The 21,594-nt window shown below is 43.1% G+C and overlaps 1 protein-coding gene across 1 annotated transcript; it reads left to right on the top strand.

The window, feature by feature from the left end:
• The first annotated feature begins 2,293 nt into the window (after positions 1-2,293).
• Positions 2,294-3,029, top strand: LOC129019290 (elongin-C-like). Its single transcript, XM_054461575.1, has 2 exons — positions 2,294-2,579; positions 2,908-3,029. The coding sequence occupies exons 1-2, from the start codon at positions 2,354-2,356 to the stop codon at positions 3,027-3,029; spliced, it is 348 nt and encodes a 115-aa protein (XP_054317550.1). The 5' UTR covers positions 2,294-2,353.
• Positions 3,030-21,594: the final 18,565 nt, after the last annotated feature.

The raw sequence follows: 21,594 nt of genomic DNA, 5'->3' as shown, positions 1-21,594 counted from the left end.
GGGGAGGATCACTTGAGCCCAGGAATTTGCAACTGCAGGGAGCTATGTTTGCACCACTGCACTCCAGCCTGGGCAATGTCTCAAAAAATAAAAATAAAAAATAAAATAAAAATAAAACTATGTATATATGTATTTATTTTAAAATATACATATTTATTTAAAAGTATATTTATTTATTTATTTAAAAGGAAGTGGTAAGAGAAACATCAGTTAACATCCAATGGGCATCCTTCATATAATAGAAATGTTTTCCATACTATTTACTTGTGATTTATGGACTCATTTTGTCTAATCTTTCATACATAAATGGAATTCTAAAAAATGAAGTCTCTCATCCCAACCACCCGTATATTTAATTATTTAAAAATTAATTATATTCTGTATATTCAACATACACTATATATGTTATGAGATACATATAGATAGTAAAATGGTTACTGTAGTGAAACAAATGAACATATCCATCATCTCACATAGTTGCCCATTTTCTTTATAGCAAGAACAGCTACAATCTACTGATGTAGCATAAATCCCGAATACTACACACTGTTATTGACTATAATTCTCACGGGTACACTGGATCTCTAGACTCGTTTATCCTATATATCCGCTACTTTGTATCCATTATCCTACATCTTCTTCATTTCCTCCCCCAGCCGCACCCCTCCTCTGGTAACCACTGTTTTATTCTCTCTATATATTTGACTTTAAAAAAAATATTCCACATAGAAGTGAAAAAACGCAATATTTTTCTTACTGCGTCTGACTTATTCCACTTAACATAACAGCCTCCAGATTCATCCATGTTGTGACAAATGGAAGGATCTATTCCTATTTTATCAATCAGTGGAATAATATTCCATTGTGTAAAAATATATATAATATGTGTATATATATATATACACACATACACATATATATACACACACACACATATATACACACACACATACGTATATATACACACAATGGAATATATATACACAATTAAATATATATACACACACAAATGTATATGTACATATATATCACATTTTCTTTATCCATTTCTCCATCAGCAGACACTTAGGTTGTTTCCATATCTTGACTTTTGCAAGTAATGCTGCAATGAACATGAGCATGCAGATATCTTTACGAGTGGCGATTTCATTTTCTTTGGATACATGTCCAGCAGAGGGATTGCTGGATCATATTTAATTTCTTTTTATTTTAAATTTATTCTTCTTTTTGATTTCTTTATTATTTTTATTTTTTGAGAAAGAGTCTCAAAATTTTAATTTCTTTTTCCTTTTTATTTTTTGAGACAGATTCTCTGTCGCCCAGGCTGGAGTGCAGTGGCGTGATCTCAGCTCACTGCAACCTCCACCTCCCAAGTTTAAGCGATTCTTGTGCCTCAGCCTCTTGAGTAGCTGGGATTACAGGTATGTGCCACTACGCCTAGCTAATTTTTGTATTTTTTGCATTTTTTTTTTTTTTTTTAGTAGAGACAGGGTTTCACCTTGTTGACCAGGCTGGTCTTGAACTCCTGGCCTCAAGTGATCCACCCGCCTTGGCCTCCCAAAGTGCTGGGATTACAGGCGTGAGCCACCACACCCGGCCTCTATTTTTAATTCCTTTAGGAACCCTCACACTATTTCCCATAATGGCTGCTCCAATCTACATTACCACCAACAGGGCACAAGGGGTTCCCTTTTCTTCACACCCTTGCCAACTCTTGTCTTTTTAATAATAGTGAATAGTTAGTTAATAGTTAGCTAATAATAGAGCCAATTGTTAGCTAACCTCTAGTAATAGTTAATAATTCTAAGGTCAGGCATGGTGGCTCACGCCTCTAATACCAGCACTTTGGGAGGCTGAGATGAAAAGATTGCTTCAGGCCAGGAGTTCAAGACCAGCCCGGGCAACACAGTAAGACTTGCTCTCTACAAAAAAATAAACAAAATTAGCTGGGCATGGTGGCATGTGCCTGTAGTCCCAGCCACCCAGGAGGCTGAGGCAGGGAGGATCGCTTTGAGCCACAGTGTTCGACGCTGCAGTGAGCTGAGATTTTGCCACCGTACTCGAGCCTAGGTGACAGGGCGAGACCCCGTCTTAAAAACAAACAAACAAACAAACAAAAAAACATGGATCTCCCGCAAGTCGCAGAAAGCGGCTCTGACCCAGCGGAAGTAATTCTTTCCACTGCCCCGGAACCCACCCACGGGAGCAGGCAGCTGGGTTGGCGGGTCGGGGTGCGGGCAGCCCTGGAATAGGTGCTGTGGCAGTACACAGGCACCCGGCCGCGCTGGCTGCGGGGCTGACGAGAAACTACTGAAGTTCCTGGGGAAGCAAAGTAGAATTTCATAAGAACAAAATGGATGGAGAGAAGAAAACCTACGGTGGCTGTGAAGGCCCTGATGCCGTGTATGTCAAATTGATATCATCTGATGGCTATGAATTTATTGTAAAAAAACAACATGCATTAACATCAGGCAAGATAAAAGCCATGTTGAGTGGCCCAGGTCAATTTGCTGACAACGAATCTGATGAGGTCCATTTTAGAGAGATCCCTTCACATGTGCTATCAAAAGTATATGCATGTGGCCGGGCGCCATGGCTCACGCCTGTAATCCCAGCACTTTGGGAGGCCGAGGTGGGCGGATCACCAGGTCAGGAGATCGAGACCATCCTGGCTAACACAGTGAAACCCCGTCTCTACTAAAAATACAAAAAAATTAGCCAGGCGCTGTGGCGGGCACCTGTAGTCCCAGCTACTTGGGAGGCTGAGGCGGGAGAATGGCGTGAACTTGGGAGGCGGAGCTTGCAGTGAGCCGGGATCTCGCGCACTGTACTCCAGCCTGGGCGACAGAGCGAGACTCCGTCTCAAAAAAATAATAATGATGATGATAAATAAATAAATAAATAAAGTATGCATGTATTTTATGTACAAGGTTCGCTACACTAACAGCTCCACCAAGATTCCCGAATTCCCAGTTGCACCTGAAATTGCACTAGAACTGCTGATGGCTGAAAACTTCCTAGATTGTTAAATAAAATAAATTATAATAAACTGTTAACTCTTTTCAGTATTTAATACCTGTAGTTCAGTTAGTAATTTTTTCATATATAGGATGTTGCCTATATGCAGCTGAACTGTGTAATGTTCATTGAATGTATAAAGTTCATTGCAAAGCAGATTATCTTCTGGTTTTGCATAGCAATCAAAGTTGAAATTTGTTTGCTACCTCAACAAATTAAGGACATTTTCACAAACTGATAAATAAACAAAAATGCCAATTCATAGGTAAAAGAATAATAACAATAAACAATTCTAACAGGAGTGAGGAAATATCTCATAGTTAACCACCCATATTAAATATCCATTTTATAACGTCCCAAACAAAATAGAATTCTAGAAAATGAACTCTCTAATCCCAACCATTTATCTTAACACTGATTTTATAGCACCCCTATTACATGGTCAAGGAGATTCTTAACAGGACATAATAAACATGTGCTTTCTGATAGGATTCACTGGAAACAGCGAAACATCACTTCTGTGAGATTCCTGCCAAAGATGCAGAACTTTAAAGAGTAGGGAACATCACACAAACTGAGCTTAAGGGGCACAATATCTCACTTGTGCTCTTCAAAAATGTCAGTGCCATAAAATACAAAGAAATGCCAGGCATGGTGGCTTACACTTGGGATCCCAGCACTTTGTGAGGCTGTGGGAGTATCATTTGAGTTTAGGAGTTTGAGGCCAGCCTAGGAAACATAGTGAAACCCCTTCTTTACAAAAAATACAAAAATTAGCTGGGCATGGTGGCACATGCCTGTTGTCCCAGCTACTTGGAAGGCTGAGGCAGGAGAATTGCCTGAGCCCAGGAGGTTGAGGCTGCAGTGAGCTATGATTGCACCACTGCAACCCAGCCTTGGTGACAGAGCAAGACCCTATCTCAAAAAAAAAAAAAAAAAAAAAGTCTAGGAAATGTTCCAGATTAAAGGAGGCAAAAAAGACATGTCAATCAAATGTAATGGATGACTTGAGTCTTTCTTTTGCTATAGATGACATTATTTGGATAATTAAAATATAAATGAGAAGAAATAAAAAAATAAAATATAAATGAGCTCTAAATTTTATAGTATTATATTAATGCTATATACTAATTACTATATTAATAATATAGTATACAGCAAATAGTGCATTATATATCTATAATACTATATATAATATGGTATTAATGTCAATTTCCTGATTGTGATCATTGTACTGTAGTTATGTGAAACATTTTTTTTTTTTGACAGGGTCTGGGTCTGTTGCCCAGGCTGAAGTGCAGTAGCATGATCATAGCTCACTGCAACCTTCACTTCCTGGGCTTAAGCGATCCTCCCACCTCAGCCTCCTGACTAGCTATGACTACAGGTGCTCGCCACCACACCTGGCTAATTTTTGTATTTTTAATAGAGATGGGGTTTCACTATGTTGGCCAGGCTAGTCTCAAACTCCTGACCTCAGGTGATCCACCCGCCTCAGCCTCCTAAAGTGCTGGTACAGGCGTGAACCACTGTGCCCGGCCAGCATTATTTTTTACTTAAATATTTAGACAAATACACCATGAAGGCTGATGAACCTGAAGTTTCTTTGTGGCAAGTCCAGATCACATTCTAGAAAATTTCACTTTATCCAGATATTCCCCAAGGCTTTGTACTCATCATGGAAAGCTGAATGAAGGTAAAAAAAAAAAAATCACGTATAAGACAAACAAGAAATCTGCAAATTAATCTCATGTTGACAACAGATGCAAAAGCCTGAAAGGGGAGTGAAATGAAGTTATCTTTTGGATAAAATAACACACTCCATTACTAATGAATGTTTATCCTAAGAGTGTAAAAAAATTTAATATCGGCAAGTCAGATAACAAAGTATATGCATGAATAGAGCAATGCAAAAAAAGAAACCATGGTTTTAACATAAGCTAAAATTCATTTAATAAAATGTAACAGCCTGGGTGCTGTGACTCCTGCCTGTAATTCCAGCACTTTGAGAGGCTGAGGCAGGAGAAATTCTTGAGGCCAGGAGTTTGAGACCAGCCTAGACAACAAAATGAGACACTTGCCTCTATAAAAATAGATTTTAAAAAAGTTAGCTACTTGGGAGGCCGAGGCAGGAGGTTTGCTTGAGCCCAGAAAGACCCTGTCTCAAAAAAAAAAAAAGTCAACTTAAACACAATTAATTACAACTAATCAGTGTCATCAGCTTTCTTATGTAACTGCAAACAGCCATGAGAAAAAATAAGAGGAAAAAAAGTCCATTCACAATTGCAATGACAATATATGTAACATCTGGTGCAGAGTGAGCATTTAGTACATACTTGTTTTGTTTTGCTTTGCTTTGTTGATTTTTTTTTTTTTAGATGGAGTTTTGTTCTTGTTGCCCAGGCTGAAGTGCAATGGCGCAATCTCAGCTCACTGCAACCTCTGCCTCCCATGTTCAAGAAATTCCCCTGCCTCAGCCTCCCAAACGGCTGGGACTACAGGTACACACCACCATGCCTGGCTAATTTTGTATTTTTAGTAGAGACAGGGTTTCACCATGTTGGCCAGGATGGTCTCGATCTCTTGACCTTGTGATCCACCCGCCTCGGCCTCCTAAAGTTCTGGGATTATAGGCATGAGCCACTGCACCCGGCCGAGAACTATTATATTATACTAGAGAAGAAAAAGGAAGGTGTTAGCAGGTAGACTGAAAGCAATGCACTCAAGGAAGTGCCAGTTCCTATTGACATTGAGAAAGTCACTAGTTTCCAGAATGAAAGGCCATCAGAGGTGGAGATGACAGAAAAGAAACAGTTGCAATAGAATCTTTTTTTTTTTTTTTTTTTTGAGACAGCGTCTCACTCACTCTGTCACCCAGGCTGGAGTGCAGTGGCGTGATCTTGGCTCATGGCAACCTCTGTCTCCCGGGTTCAAGCCATTCTCCTGCCTCAGGCTCCCTAGTAGCTGGGATTACAGGCATCCGCCACCATGCCCAGCAATTTTTGTATTTTTAGATGAGACGGAGTTTCACCAAGTTGGCCAGGCTTGTCTTAGACTCCTGGCCTCAAGCGATCTGCCTGCCTTAGCCTCCCAAAAGTTGCAATGCCTTAAAAGACATATATAACCAGGTAAGAGAATTCTAGAGACATTTTAAAAATCATGAGACATTATCAACCCTGTTACCTCCATCTCTGTTCCTCCCCACACTACTTTTTAAATCCTTTTCACACACGGTACTAACAAGGATAGTGTGAATCACTCAACTGACATTTCTTGAAAAAAAAAATGCTGGTATGACGTCTTCCTCCCCTTACTGTTGAATGCTGAAGACAGAATCTAGCAGGGAAAGGCGGGGAGGTGGAACTTGTCATGAAGTCATCCTAACTCTCCTCTCTAAGATGCACGAGTGTGGCGTCAGGAAACTGTCCAGGTGAGATGTTCTAGGGAAGTATTTATGGTTTCTCAAGCCCCAGGGAGCTGATGTCTCATCCTTCCTCATTAAATCCACTGTTGCAGTGATGTTCTACTCTCCAAGCCGTTCAGCTCCCTTGGGATCAAGAGCAAATGGCAGAAAGGTATGATGTCTTCTAATTCTGTTTCCAAGAAGGCAGCTCTGAAGCCAGGTGAATCTCTCTGCACCTCCCACCCCCTTGGGGCCTCTTTATTCTTGGAAGAGCTTTCATCACTATTGGTTTGGCTTTGAGATAAAGAGGTTTCCCCTCTGGAATGTGTCGCAGAAGCTACAAAGACCCATCTCTCTGTAATCCCGGTGCCTAAGGGTCTCAAGGGAACACAGAAGAAAATAGAGATGCAACTATTTCAGTGAATCCCTTGTGATCACATTGGCTACAGGGTGTTAAACAGGCTGTGGACATGTCGTAAGTCCTGTTTCAAGAGAGGGAGAGTCAACCATTGTGAGATACAGCAAGGTTTCTCTTCAAACAGCCTGCTCAGCTTCTTATTCTCTAATTCCAAGTACCCCCCACACACACTTTCTTCTGCTTTTCTTCTTTCTGATTTTGCTGCATGCCCAGATATGCCACAGCCCCAGCTCACATTTCTTTCCTTATTTAAGAATAGACTAGCTGTCTAGTCCTCTGTAGAAGACCCCTTCCTCCTGTCCCCTCTCTCCCATCACACACCCACCTTATCTAAGACAGTTTAAATGTGTAACCAATCAAGTCTAGTTTAGATTGTGCTGTCCGACCCCAGCCAATGGGGAAAGGACACAAAGTCAAGAGTCACGTTAAGAATAAAAGTTTCTACTCTCCTTTGTTCAGGGTGCTCTTGTAGCAGCCAACCCTACGAGAAGCACCCTTCTGCGCAGAAGTAAATTTGCTTTGCTGAGAAATCCTTTGTTTGAGTGCTCATTTTTCTTTATGACTCCAAGCTTTATTTCTAACAACCATGTAAAACGATGCTATAGGGCCAAGCAAAATTAAGGCTGAAGAATATCCATCACATTTAATGGCATGGAAAACATTGGAAACAGTGATCTGGGTAGAGTGATGGGGAAAATTTCATTGATGGCAGGTTTGGGAGGAACTGAACAATAAGAAAAAAAAAAGTTTTTTTTCAATTTTTAAAATGATGGTAAAATATACATAACATACAGTTCACCATCTTAACCATTTTAAGTGTACTGTTCAGTGGCATTAAGTATATTCACAATGTTAAGCAGCCATCACCATCCTCCATATTCAGAATCTTCTCATCTTCCCAAACTGAAACTCTGTCCCATAACACTCATCCCTCATTCACCCTCCCCAGCCCCTAATGAACCACCATACCACTTTCTGTCTCTATAATTCTGACTGCGGTACTTACCTCATAGATGGAAGTATACAGCGTTTGTCTTTCTGTGACTGACTTATTTCACTTAAGTGAAATATTGCCAAGGTTCATCTATGCTGTATATGTGTCCAAATGTTCTTTCTCTCTCTCTATTTTTTTTTTCTTTTTTTTTTTAGTCAGGGCCTTACTCTGTCACCCAGGCTGGAGTGCAGTGGCACAATCATAGCTCATTACAGTCCCAAAGACCTGAGATCAAGCAATTCTCCCGCATCAGTCTTCCAATTAGCTAATTTAGTTTTTATTTTTTGCTATTTTTCTATTTATTATTATTATTGTTATTTTCTATTTATTATTTTTTTTTATATATTATTATTTTCAGACAAAGCCTTGCTCTTGTTGCCCAGTCTGGAGTGCAATGGCCCAATCTCGGCTCACTGCAACTTCCACCTCCGGGGTTCAAGCGATTCTCCTGCCTCAGCCTTCTGAGTAGCTGGGATTACAGGTGTGTGCCACCATGTCTGGCTAATTTTTATATTTTTAGTAGAGACGGGGTTTCACCACGTTGGCCAGGCTGGTCTCATATTCCTGACCTTCAGTGATCCTCCCGCCTCAGCCTCCCAAATTGTTGGAATTACAGGCATGAGGCACCATGCTCAGGAAAATGTTCTTTGTTAATGCCACAAAATATTCCATTATATCGTATGTATATACACACATTTTGTTTATCCATTCATCTGTCAATGGCTGACAGATCTTTTAAAATTAAAATTAAATGTACAAAAATCTGTGTGGTTTGCAGGAATAAATTTCAATTACTTCAAATATACAACAAATGTGGTAGGCTGGGTGTGGTGGCTCACGCCTATAATCCCAGCACTTTGGGAGGCCAAGGTAGGTGGATCACCTGAGGTCAGGAGTTCGAGACCAGCCTGGCCAACATGGTGAAACCCCGTCTCTGCTAAAAATACAAAAAAAAAAAAAAAAAAAAAAAAATTAGCTGGGCGTGGTTGTGGGTCCCTGTAATCCCAGCTACTTGGGAGGCTAAGGCGAGAGAATCGCTTGAACCCAAGAGGTAGAGGTTGCAGTGAGCCGAGATTGCACCATTGCACTCCAGCCTGAGTAACAAAAGCGAATCCCTGTCCCAAAAAAAAGTGGTAAATATGTTTCTGAAATACAATTTTTTAGTATAAAGTTATTAACACCTTATTTCAGTTTTTTTCATTTGTTAGTTTTGGTACAGTCTCACTCTGTCGCCCAGGCTGGAGTGAGTGGCGCAATCTCAGCTCACTGTAACCTCTGCCTCTTGAGTTCAAGTGATTCTCCCACCTCAGCCTCCTGAGGCATAGTAGCCGTGATTACAGGCATATGCGCCACCACACCCAGATAATTTCTGTATTTTTAGTAGAGATGGGGTTTCACCATATTGGCCAGGCTAGTCCCAAACTCCTGGCCTCAAGTGATCCACCCACCTTGGCCTCCCAAAGTGCTGGGATTACAGGCATGAGCCACGACGCCTGGCCATTTAGGGGTAATCTTTTTAACTGAACAGAAGTAATTGAAGTAATTTGTAACTCTACTGGACAAAAATCATTTGCAATTGATTAATTCCCTGTGGGTTGGCAATAACTTCATAGAGTCCAGGTCTCAAGCAAACAAACGAACATTGCCTTGAGAAGGAAAGAACTAGCTAGGCCTGTCAGACAATGCTTCAGCGTGATACTGAACAGAAATGCGGTCATCCTTTTGCCTTATTTAAAAGGTTTAGGTAATTTGCTTCTTAATACAAAGGATGGATTAGAAGACAGGAGGGTGATGGAACAAGAGATGGAGTTGGAGCGAAAAACAGGAGCCGGATCATGGAGGACACTGGAGTTTAGGTTTCCTTCTGGAGGGATATAAGAGCACTGGGTGTTAAAAAAAAAAAAAAAAAAATGTATGCAATGATGTTCCCCTGCAGAATGGGCAGGAAGGGTGCCAGGCTATCTACAGCCCAGATGACAACTCATGTGGACTTGAATCAAAGCAGCATTGGTGGATGTTCTAAAAAAATAGTCTATTAAAATGGCATCTAATTCTTGCTATATATATATATGTATATATGTATACATATAATAATAAATATATAAAAATAAAATATATATAATAAAAAATATATAAAAATGTATATATTTTTTTGAGATGGAGTCTCGCTCTGTCATCCAGGCTAGTGTGCAGTGGCACAATCTCGGCTCACTGCAACATCCGCCTCCTGGGTTCAAGGGATTCTCCTGCCTCAGCCTCCCAAGTAGCTGGGATTATAGGCACAGGCCAGCATACCGGCCTAATTTTTATATTTTTAGTAGAGACAAGTTTTCACCATGTTGGCCAGGCTGGTATTGAACTCCTGACCTCAGGTGATCCTCCCCCTTTGGCCTCCCAAAATGCTGGGATTACAGGTGTGAGCCACTGCACCCAGCCCTCATTCTCTTTTCTACCAGTTATTTATTTAGGAATTTTTTTAAAAATTTTTAATTTTTAAAAAAATTTTTCTAGTTTTCTAGTTTCCTAAGCACTTTTTTTTTTTACATAATTTGCCTTTTCTGACTTGATTTGTGATATGTCTGTATTATGAACTAAATTCTCATATTGATGTTGGTGAAAAGAATCAAAGTCTGTAAAATACTTGAAGAGATTTATTCTGAGCCAAATATGAGTGACCGATGATGGCCCATAACATAGCCCCAGGAGACCCTGAGAACATGTGCCCCCAAAGTGGTCAGGCTACAGCTTGGTCTTACACATTTTAGGGAAACATCAATCAATACAAATAAGATGTACATTGGTTCGGCCAGGCACGGTGGCTCACGCCTGTAATCCCAGCACTTTGGGAGGCTGAGGTGGGTGGATCATGAGGTCAGGAGATCGAGACCATCCTGGCTAACATGGTGAAACCCCATCTCTACTAGAAAAAAATACAAAAAATTGGCCGGGTGTGGTGACAGGCACCTGTAGTCCCAGCTATCAGGAGGCTGAGGGAGGAGAATGGCGTGAACCTAGAAGGTGGAGCTTGCAGTGAGCCAAGATGCGCCACTGCACTCCAGCCTGGACAATAGAGCAAGACTCCGTCTCAAAAAAAAAAAAAAAAAAAAAAAAAAGATGTACATTGGTTCAGTCCAGAAAGGTGGGACAACTGGTAGTGGGGCTTCCAGGTCATATGCAGATTCAAAGTTTTTCCAATTGGCAGTTGGTTGAAAGAGTTTTTCTATCAGACCTGGAATCAGGCCGGGCACGGTGGCTCAGGCATGTAATCCCCGCACTTTGGGAGGCCGAGATGGGAGGATTGCTTGAGCTCAGGAGTTCGATACCAGCCAGGGTAGCATGGCAAAACTCCATCTCTACAAATAATACAAAAACCAGCCAGGCATGGTGGCATGTGTCTTGTAGTCCCAGCTACTCAGGAAGCTGAAGCAGGAGAATCACTTGAGCCTGAGAGGTTGAGGCTGCAGTGAGCCATGATCGTGCCACTGCACTCCAGCCTGGGCAACAGGGTGAGACTCTATCTCAAGAAAAAAAAAAAAAGTTTCCAGGGAAAGCATTATGATAGGACAGAGAGAAGGGAATTGATCAGGTTGTATACTTTAAATATGTGAATTTCAGCCGGGCACGGTGGCTCACATCTGTAATCCTAGCACTTTGGGAGGTCGAGGCAGGTGGATCACGAGGTCAGGAGATCGAGACCATCCTGGCTAACATGGTGAAACTCCATCTCTACTAAAGAAAATACAAAAAAATTAGCCGGGCATGGTGGCGAGCGCCTGTAGTCCCAGCTACTCGGGAGGCTGAGGCAGGAGAATGGCATGAACCCGGGAGGTGGAGCTTGCAGTGAGCCGAGATCACGCCACTGCACTCCAGCCTGGGTGACAGAGCGAGACTCTGTCTCAAAACAAACAAACAAACAAACAAAATAAATAAATGAATATGTGAATTTCCCACATGCTCATCACTTCTCAATAAAGATGTTCCCCTTACTTAGACTCTTGCAATAATACACTGGCCTTGTGGCCAACTGCAGAAAAGAATGGCCACTGTGTCTTTTCTTCCCTAAATCCAAGCCCCTTTTGTGTAACTGAGTGCCCTTCCACCTTGGGCTCACCCATGATTGCACTGGCTGATGGGGTATAGGCATTCCCAATACAAGCTCTGCTGGAACACTCCAGCAATGCGTGAACAGGCCTTACCTGGATGACTGGAGGAATGAGACCTTGAACGAAGAACAATAAACCCCACCCCACCTAGACAATGACTGCAGAAGCCAGTCAAGAGAACTCTCAGGCTAAGCACTGCCCAAATTGTCAACCAACAAACCCTAAATAAAAGGTGGTGTGGTGTTGTTGTTTGAGAGACGGGGTTTCACCATGTTGCCCAGGCTGGTCTTGAACTCCTGGACCCAAGTAATCCTCCTGCCTGGCCCCCAAACTGCTGGGATTATGAGACAGTGAGCCTGGCCTGGTGGTTGCTTTAAACCACCATGTTTTGGGTGGCTATGAAACAAAAGCTCATAGAAACAGAACCCTTCATTCCATTCCACAATTGGGAACCAGTTACCTTGCTCAACTGCAAACTTCATTAAATATCAGTTGGTTTCCATCAATTTCCAACTAACATTTACATTGAAACTGGTAGACTAACATATAGATATGTGTGTGTGAGCCAGGCGCAGTAGCTCATGACTGTAATCCCAGCACTTTGGTAGGCTGAGGCAGGAGGACTGCTTGAGCCCAGGAGTTTGAGACTAGCCTGGGAAACATAACAAGACCGTGTCTCTACAAAAATAAAAAAATAGAATTAGTCAGGCATGGTAGTGTGTGCCTATAGTCCAGGTACTTAAGAGGCTGAGGTTGGCAGATGGCTTAAACCCAGGAGGTTGAGGCTGCAGAAAGCTATGGTCATGCCACTGCACTCCAATCTGGGTGACAGAATGAGACCGAGTCTTTAAAAAAAGAGAGAGAATAAAGGAAATGTGTGTGTTCTCCAATCTGTCCCATATTACCTTTCAAGTCTGCCTCTTACTCCAAAGATTGTCTTTTATCTACAGAATGTAATATACTGTCATTTTTTCAGTGCCTTTGCACTCAGGATTAGCATGCTTATTTGATTCTGCTCCTGAACTCTTAATGAGCCTTCTACACAGCAGGCCTTGGTGGCTCATGCCTGTAATCCTAGCACTTTGGGAGGCCGAGGAGGGCAGATTGCCTGAGCTCAGGAGTTTGAGACTGGCCTGGGAACACGGTGAAACCTGTCTCTACTAAAATACAAAAAATTAGCCAGGCATGGCAGCGTGTGCCTGTAGTCCCTGCTACTCGGGAGGCTGAGGCAGGAGAACCGCTTGAACCTGGGAGGCGGAAGTTGCAGTGAGCTGAGATCGCACCACTGCACTCCAGCCTGGGCAACAGAGCGAGACTCCATCTCCAAATAATCATAATCACAATCATAATCATCCTTCTACACTGAGCTTGCATCATCTCTTCTACTTAGATTTTCTTGATGGTCCCCAGTTCAACATCTTCCTCATCTGGGGCCTCCCAAATGGATTCACCTGCCATACTAAGTGTCTTATTTACTGTTGATCTCTCTTCTCCTAGACCTTTACTTTCTTAAGGGCAGTACTTTGTCTTATTGATCTTTCTTCCCAAAACCTAATTAAAAGTGTAAGGCACTTAGCTAATATTCATTGGGTATATACAATAGGTTCCCTAGCAGGGAAGAATTCCTGAGTGGATTGGATGTTACCCAAAGGTTACACAAGACAGAGATTGTCCCTGCTGGAGAGGGTCCAAGAACTGAAAACAAGACTCAGACAAGCAGACTGTGTTCCTATAATTAGAAGTTCCCTCCAGAGACTGTGTGACACTTTCTTTCTGAGAATTGGCAGGGAAGTGCAATGAGAGGCAACTGGCACGGGCCACTGAGGTTATCCGTGGAATTCATTATCAGGATGGAGAAATTGGGCACAGAGGGACCAGTTATGCTGATTCCCAAGGCTCATTTTAAAAATGGCCGATTTTACTCAATGCTGAGACAAAGTACTCTCTTCCCCTTGGGCCCGGCCTCTAGGGTACACATTCTTTTTCTCAATCCTGACAATAGCCAGTGAGTAATTGCTATTTCTTCACTAATGAGCCTAGGAAAACTTTTGACCAAGGCTTGCTGAACATTCAGCATTTTCACTTGGGAATGTAAACTGCCCCGACTACACACCCAAAGTCCTGTGTGGAAGCACTGCCAGGGAAAAGGAAGGGATTTCAGGAAGCCAAGTGGAACACCACAAGCCCCTTTGTCATGTGCTCTGAGCCCAACAGATCCACTGGTTGATGCAGGCATGAAAGGGGTCAAGAGGTGAAACAAGAGCTGAATGTCAGAGTAAGCACTTGACACTAGTCCCAGTTTACAGCTGGTAAGTTGACTCTTTGACCTGTCTCTTTCTCTGCAGAAAGTAAATGACTGCCCTCCAGTGTTGCTGGGAAGACTGGTCAATCTATGAAAAAAGTGCTCCAATCCGCCATTTCTTGGTTGAGGTAGAGAAAAATTATCACCAATGTTAGGTCAAAATAACTGTCAAGGGCTGGGCATGGTGACTCATGCCTGTAATCCCAGCACTTTGGGAGGCTGAGGCAGGTGGATCACCTGAGGTTGGGAGTTCAAGACCAGCCTGACCAACATGGAGAGACCCCCGTCTCTACTAAAAATACAAAATTAGCCGGGCATGGTGGCACATGCCTGTAATCCCAGCTACTCAGGAAGGCTGAGGCAGGACAATCACTTGAACCTGGGAGGCAGAATTTGTGGTGAGCCAAGATCGCGCCATCGCATTCCAGCCTGGGCAACAAGGGCGAAACTCCATCTCAAAAAAAATAAAAAATAACTGTCAAGTCCCAAGGCTGGTGTAATCCCAGCACTTTGGGAAGCCGAGGTGGGCAGATCACTTGAGGCCAGGAGTTCAAGACCAACCTGGCTAACATGGCAAAATTCTGTCTAGTAAAAATACAAAAATTTGCCGGGCATGGTGGCGAGTACCTGTAACCTCAGCTACTCCTGAGGCTGAGGCAGGAAAATCACTTGAGCCTGGGAGGCAGAAGTCACACTGAGCCGAGATCGTACCATTGCACTCCAGCCTGGGTGACAGAGCAAAGACTCTGTCTCAAAATAATAATAACAATAAATAATAATAATAATAATAATCAGCTTTTATTCTGAACTCAAGAAAGTAGAATTGGGCTAAAGACAAATCAAGGAACTCATGTTGCTTAAATGTAAGGGTTTTCTTGGGCAAAATATTAAGACCTTGGAGGCCAAACCAGATAGAAATGAATGGACTGGAAGAAAATGCAGATCAAACAAGTCCTTGAAAACAGAAACAACTGTCGAGTTTTGACAAGTGTTCTTCAGATCTTGCAACCTGAAAACCAAATACAGTGAGAGAAGCAGGGTCTCATGGAGCAAACTGGAATTGCTCGTCATGACAGAAAGAAATGCTTGGATGATTCCTCAGTAAGCATTCACAGCCCTGTTCTGTTTTAGGAGAAACTGAAATGTACAGGAAAGCTGCCTCTTGAGGATTTCTGTGATGATTTTGTTTCCTAGAAAGGTAAAGTGGCCAAAAATGAGTGTACGCCCCTGTCTTTACTAAAATACAAAAAAATTAGCCGGGCGTGGTGGCGGGTGCCTATAGTCCCAGCTATTTGGGAGGCTGAGAAAGGCGAACTGCTTGAACCTGGGAGGTGGAGGTTGCAGTGAGCCGAGATCGCACCACTGCAGTCCAGCCTGGCGACCGAGCGAGACTCCATCTCAAAAAAAAAAAAAGAGTATACGCTGTACACTGCACAGGTTGAATGGGTCAATCCCATCTGTCTGTTCCCCTCCTCAACTTTACTCTTCCTCACAGCATTTATTCTTCTCCACATTTACTTTTCTTCCTAGTGTTTATTTATTTGCTTGTACTCTGGCTCCAAAGTTTAACCTCAAGATTACTATGAATGGGACCAGTTTTGTGTACTGCTGCCTTGCCAAAGCCTATAAATACCTGGATGAGAAAGTCATCAGTTAATTCCCAGTGTTTATGAGAATGTAGTATGACATTGCTGGCATTTTAATGTAGCTGATAAAAGTCGTTTCGTAAGTGATGGAGGTAAGATGAGTTATCCATTCTGACGAGGTCTCTAAGTACAACATACCCTGCCACCAAACTGATGGCAACTCTTAACCTTCTCAAGAGACACAAATACCCTCATATTCACACCTCCAAAGAGACTAGGGATCTCTGGTTTAAAAAAACCCAAGTCCAAGCTGAGACACACACTTAACAGTCCCCCAAGGGCTTTTACAAAGAAGAAACTTAGCACAATACATAATAAATATATATATATAGTTTTTTTTTTTTTTTTTTGAGACAGAGTCTTGGTGTCACCAAGGCTGTAGTGCAGTGGCAAAATCTCGGCTCACTGCAACCTCCGCCTCCCAGGTTCACGCGATTCTCCTGCCTCAGCCTCCCGGGTAGCTGGGAATACAGACATGCGCCACCATGCCCAGCTAATTTTTTTGTATTTTTAGTAGAGACGGGATTTCACCATGTTGTCCAGGCTGGTCTCGAACTCCTGACCTCATGTGATCCCCCAGCCTCGGCCTCCCAAAGTGCTGGGATTACAGGCATGAGCCACTGTACCTGGCTGATACATAAATATTTTGCAAGTAACCTGCCTGACTGCAAACCCTTGGCCTCTCTACTCCAAACTCCAAGCCCAGGTTTCCCAGGACACAAATATTAGGAACGCGCGGATGTGTTCACTCAGGTGAGGAACGATGCCCGCAATGGCCAGTGCGTGCAGAATAACAATGTAAGGCCAGGCACAGTGGCTCACGCCTGTAATCCCAGCACTTTGGGAGGCCAAAATGGGTGAGGATCACTTGAGGTCAGGAGTTCGAGATCAGTCTGGCGAACATGGTGAAGCTCCATCTCTACTAAAAATGCAAAAATTACCTGGGTATGGTGGTGTGTGCCTGTAATCCCAGCTACTTTGGAGGGTGACGCAAGAGAATCCCTTGAACCTGGGAAGCAGAGGTTGCAGTGAGCTGAGATCATGCCATTGCACTTCGGCCTGAGCGACAGAGTCAGGCCCTGACTCAAAAAAAAAAAAAAAAAAAAAAAAAAAAAAAAAAGAGGGAAATGGAGAAATTGGAGAAAAGAGAGAGGCAGAATTTTAAAAATCTAGAGAAAGAAATATAAAGAGAGAGAGAGATGGAAAGGGAAGAAAGTAAAACCACTTTGCTAAGGAAGCTCAAAAATGAAAATGTGGAAATGGGAGAGGGTAGAAGGCTGTTGGAGAGGGAGTCTGAGGCCCTCAGAAGAACGAAGCATATAAGGAAGAAAATTAAGGAATAAATCTGTCCCTAACGTCAAAGTCAGAGTCCACCACAAGTAGGCTCCCACCCTGGAAACACACTAGGTCTTCTGTTGTGCTGAATGGCGGTAGCTGCTTCTCCACGTGGCAGAAAGACAGCTGAGCAGACCATGTGAGGGCACGAACACCATCTCCAGCAACACAGGAGTCCAGGGTCTTAACAGCCATGAGGTCTCCGCTGGCCCTCCAGGCTCAATCTCAATCTCGCCATTTTCCTTCCTGGTAACTAAAAACAATGGCCAAAGCTCCATCATGGAGCTTGGATTCCTGTGCGATTGGGTTCTGCTTGCAACAGAAGGCAGTTTGAAAACAACCTTTTAATGGCATCAGACCCACTTGTCATCACTGCATGGCTGCTGATGGGTACCTGAAACACCTTCTTTGTAGGATTTCCTTGTTCCTTGGCAGGGTTTCTAATGAAATAACAGGAGGTGGAGGGGAGGGCGTGTGTGGGGGGTGTCATTTACTCCACGTTTGTTTGTTTTTTTTGACTTGAGTCTCACTCTTTCGCCCAGGCTGGAGTGCAGTGGTGTGATCTCGGCTCACTGCAACCTCTGCCTCCTGGGTTCAAGCAATTGTCCTGCCTCAGCCTCCCAGTAGCCGGGACTACAGGCATGCGCCACCACGCCCAGCTAACTTTTGTATTTTTAGTAGAAACGAGGTTTCACTATGTTGGTCAGGCTGATCTCGAACTCCTGGCCTCATGATCCTCCCTCCTTGGCCTCCCAAAGTGCTGGGATTACAGGCATGAGCCACTGCGCCCGGCCCAGTTACTGCATCTTGAAGAAATCAGGCTTGGGGATGGGAGCAGGAAAACACATAGCCCTTTCCAGTTGTTACACAAAGCTGTGCACAGCAAGGTTTATTACCACTACACCTATCTCTCCCTTTATTCCTCCCTGGGTGGCCAGAGGCCAGGAGGCATTGTGTTATTGGCTTAGGGGACTACCACATTCAGAGCAAATTCAAGCTACACTGGGGAGAAGCACCTGTTTTCCTAAGGCCCTCAGACATCTGGATTTTAAGGAGTCACTAAATAGATTCGATAGATGAAGAGGACAGAAGAGTTAGTGAACTTTAAGATATATCAGTAGAAGTCATACAAACTGGAAAACAAACACACTAGAAAAATGAAACAGGAACTTCAGAGTCCTGTGGCACAGATGGAGTCCCAAAAGGAGAAAATGAGGAAGAAAACAACTTCAGAAAATTCCTGAGAATTGAAAGCAGGAACTCAAACAGACACTTGCAAACCAATGCCCATATTGTAGGGGCAACAAGATTTCACCTACATCATCTTAGGATCCTTGCTGGGCCTGACAATTACACTGACATACGATTAGGTTAACAAGATAAAAGTATACACATGTATTTGTTTAATGAAAGCTTTACGTGGCATGGGGATCCTCATAAGGAAATAAACCAGAAAAACAGTTAAGAGCCAAACACTTATATACTGAAGTGGACAGACAAGTAAACTGCGCTAATGGGATAAAACCAAGGGTGTGGGCTAGGGTGATTAATCAGGTAGAGAAGTGGCTAAGAAAGCTTAGTGTAATGAGGTTGGTTTGGATAGATCTCCTTTGCCTCAACTTTGCATCCTTGATGCTAAGAATGCTGTCTTCAGGCTGGGCGCAGTGGCTCACGCCTATAATTCCAACTTTGGGAGGCTGAGGTGGGCATATCACCTGAGGTCAGGCGTTCAACACCAGCCTGACCAACATGGTGAAACCCCATTTCTACTAAAAATAAAAAAATTAGCCGGGCATGGTGCAGGCTACTCGAGAAGTACCCAGCTACTTGGGAGTCTGAGACAGGAAAATTGCTTGAACCCAGGAGGCAGAGGTTGCAGTGAGCCCAGATTGTGCCACTGCACTCCAGCCTGGGTGACAGAGCGAGACTCCATCTCAAGAAAAAAGAAAAAAGAAAATAATCAATATCAGTATGATTCACAATAGCCAAGAGGTAGAAACAGCTCAAATGTTCATCAACAGATGAATGAATAAAACGTAACACATACATGCAATAGAATATTATCATAAAAGGGAATGAAATTCTGATATATGCTACAACATGGATAAGCCTTGAAAACATTACTTTTAATGAAATAAGGCAGATGCACACAAAGCAACATATTTTATTATTCTACTTCTGACAAAATTCATGGACACTACCTACAAGTTACCAGGGGCTGAAGGTAGAAGTGTTGAGAAGTGATTGCTTAATGGGTACAGAATTTTTTGGAATGAAGAGAAAGATCTGAAAATGGATAGTGGTGGTAGCCAATATTGTCAGTGTACTTAATGCCACCGAACAGTACACCTAAAAAATGATTAAAATGGGGCCCGGTGTGGTGGCTCACACATGTAATCCCAGCACTTTGGGAGGCTAAGGCGGGTGGATCACGAAGTCAAGAGATCGAGACCATCCTGGCCAACATGGTGAAACTCCGTTTCTACTAAAAATGCAAAAATTAGCTGGGCATGATGGTGCGCACCTATAGTCCCAGCTACTCAGGAGGCCGAGGCAGGAGAATTGCTTGAACCCAGGACGTGGAGGTTGCAGTGAGCCAAGATTGCACCACTGCACTCCAGACTGGGCGACAGAATGAGACTCCGCCTCAAAAAACACAAACAAACAAAAAAACACGGTGAATTTCATGTTATGTTTATTTTACCACAGTTAAAAAATTATGAAGAAATAATGCCCAAATACTTCCTTGTGAAAGACAGTGACTCACGTATCTAAGAATCTCAAGGATCCCCAAGCAAAGTAAATGCACAGGAAACTGCACCAAGGCACAGAGTCAACCTGTTGAAAACCCAAGATAATTATCTGAAGAGGAGCCAGTGACAAGCAACACATTACATACAGGGGAGTAATGTTAAGAATAACGCTAACTTTTAGTCAGGAACAATGGAGGCCAGAAGACAAAGAAATGACCTCTTTAAAGCATATCCAGGCCAGGCGCAGTGGCTCACTCACACCTGTAATCCCAGCACCTTGGGAGGCCGAGGCAGGCAGATCACCTGAGGTCAGGAGTTCAAGACCAGTCTGGTTAACACGGTGGAACCCCGACTTTACTAAAAAAATACAAAAATTAGCCAGGCATGGTGGTGCAAACCTGTAATCCCAGCTACTCAGGTGGCTAAGGCACAAGGATCGTTTGAACCTGGGAGGTGGAGGTTGCAGTGAGCTGAGATCATGCCACTGCACTCCAGCCTGGGCGACACTCTTGTCTCAAAAAATAAATTAAATAAAAATAAAATAAAATAACATATCCAGCCAAAGTATCTCCAAAAACCAAGGTGAGGAGACTTCCAGGTAACTAAAAACAATGGCCAGTGAGTGGTAAGCAACCTCCCCAAATCTCCTCTCAAATGCTGTGAAGTAACTCCACACCTATGAATCTTCTACACAAAACTATACCTTCAACAGTGCCTTTAAGACATAGAGAATGCCAAAATTGCAACATAACTATGAGTAAAATGAGAAAAAGCATTAAATCTTAGCACCACGGTCCCACACATGCCCACCCCAAGGCTCTGTTAGGTAAACTGCAAGAAAGAGGGATAGCTGGTAGGGGGCCTGAGACAGCTGGAGCAAGACCCTCAGACTCATCTACCCTTAATTTGAAAATGCAAAAAAACAAAACAAAATCAAAACCCTGGCCAATCACAGGAGAACTGCAGGAAACAGACTTAAAACTATGTGTCATTTATAGGCCGGAGCAACTGTGTCTCACACTGCTAATAAAGACATACCCGAGACTGCCTAATTCATAAAGAGGTTTAATGGACTCACAGTTCCACATGGCTGGGGAGGCCTCACAATGATGGCGGAAGGTGAATGAGGAGTGCTGTCTGAATAGCCCACCCCTTAATTTGCATGTAATTAAAACTGGGTATAAATACTGCTAGCCAACAGCCCATATGCTGCTACCCTGGGTATACTGCCTATGAGTCAGCCCTGCTCCACAAGGGGCAGCCACTCTGCTGTGCCCTGCTGCTTCAGTAAACCCAATTTCTTTTACTGCTGGCTGCCTCTTGAATTCTTTCCTGAGCAAAGCCAAGAACCCTCCTAGGCTAACCCCCAATTTGGGGGCTCATCTGCCCTGCATCATCAGCAGAAAAATAGAAACTCGAAGAATCAGAAGGAAAGATCAGAAATCAAAGCCTCCATAAAGAAATGGAAGAATGCCTTTGATAGGCTAGTCAGTCATCTGAACACGGCCGGGCGCGGTGGCTCACGCCTGTAATCCCAGCGCTTTGGGAGTCCAAGGCGGGCGGATCATGAGGTCAGGCCATCAAGACCATCCTGTCTAACACGGTGAAACCCCATCTCTACT

The sequence above is a fragment of the Pongo pygmaeus genome, chromosome 20 (genome assembly GCF_028885625.2).
Source record: "Pongo pygmaeus isolate AG05252 chromosome 20, NHGRI_mPonPyg2-v2.0_pri, whole genome shotgun sequence".
NCBI classification, from domain to species: domain Eukaryota; kingdom Metazoa; phylum Chordata; class Mammalia; order Primates; family Hominidae; genus Pongo; species Pongo pygmaeus.
This window is presented reverse-complemented; position numbering and strand designations above follow the sequence as displayed.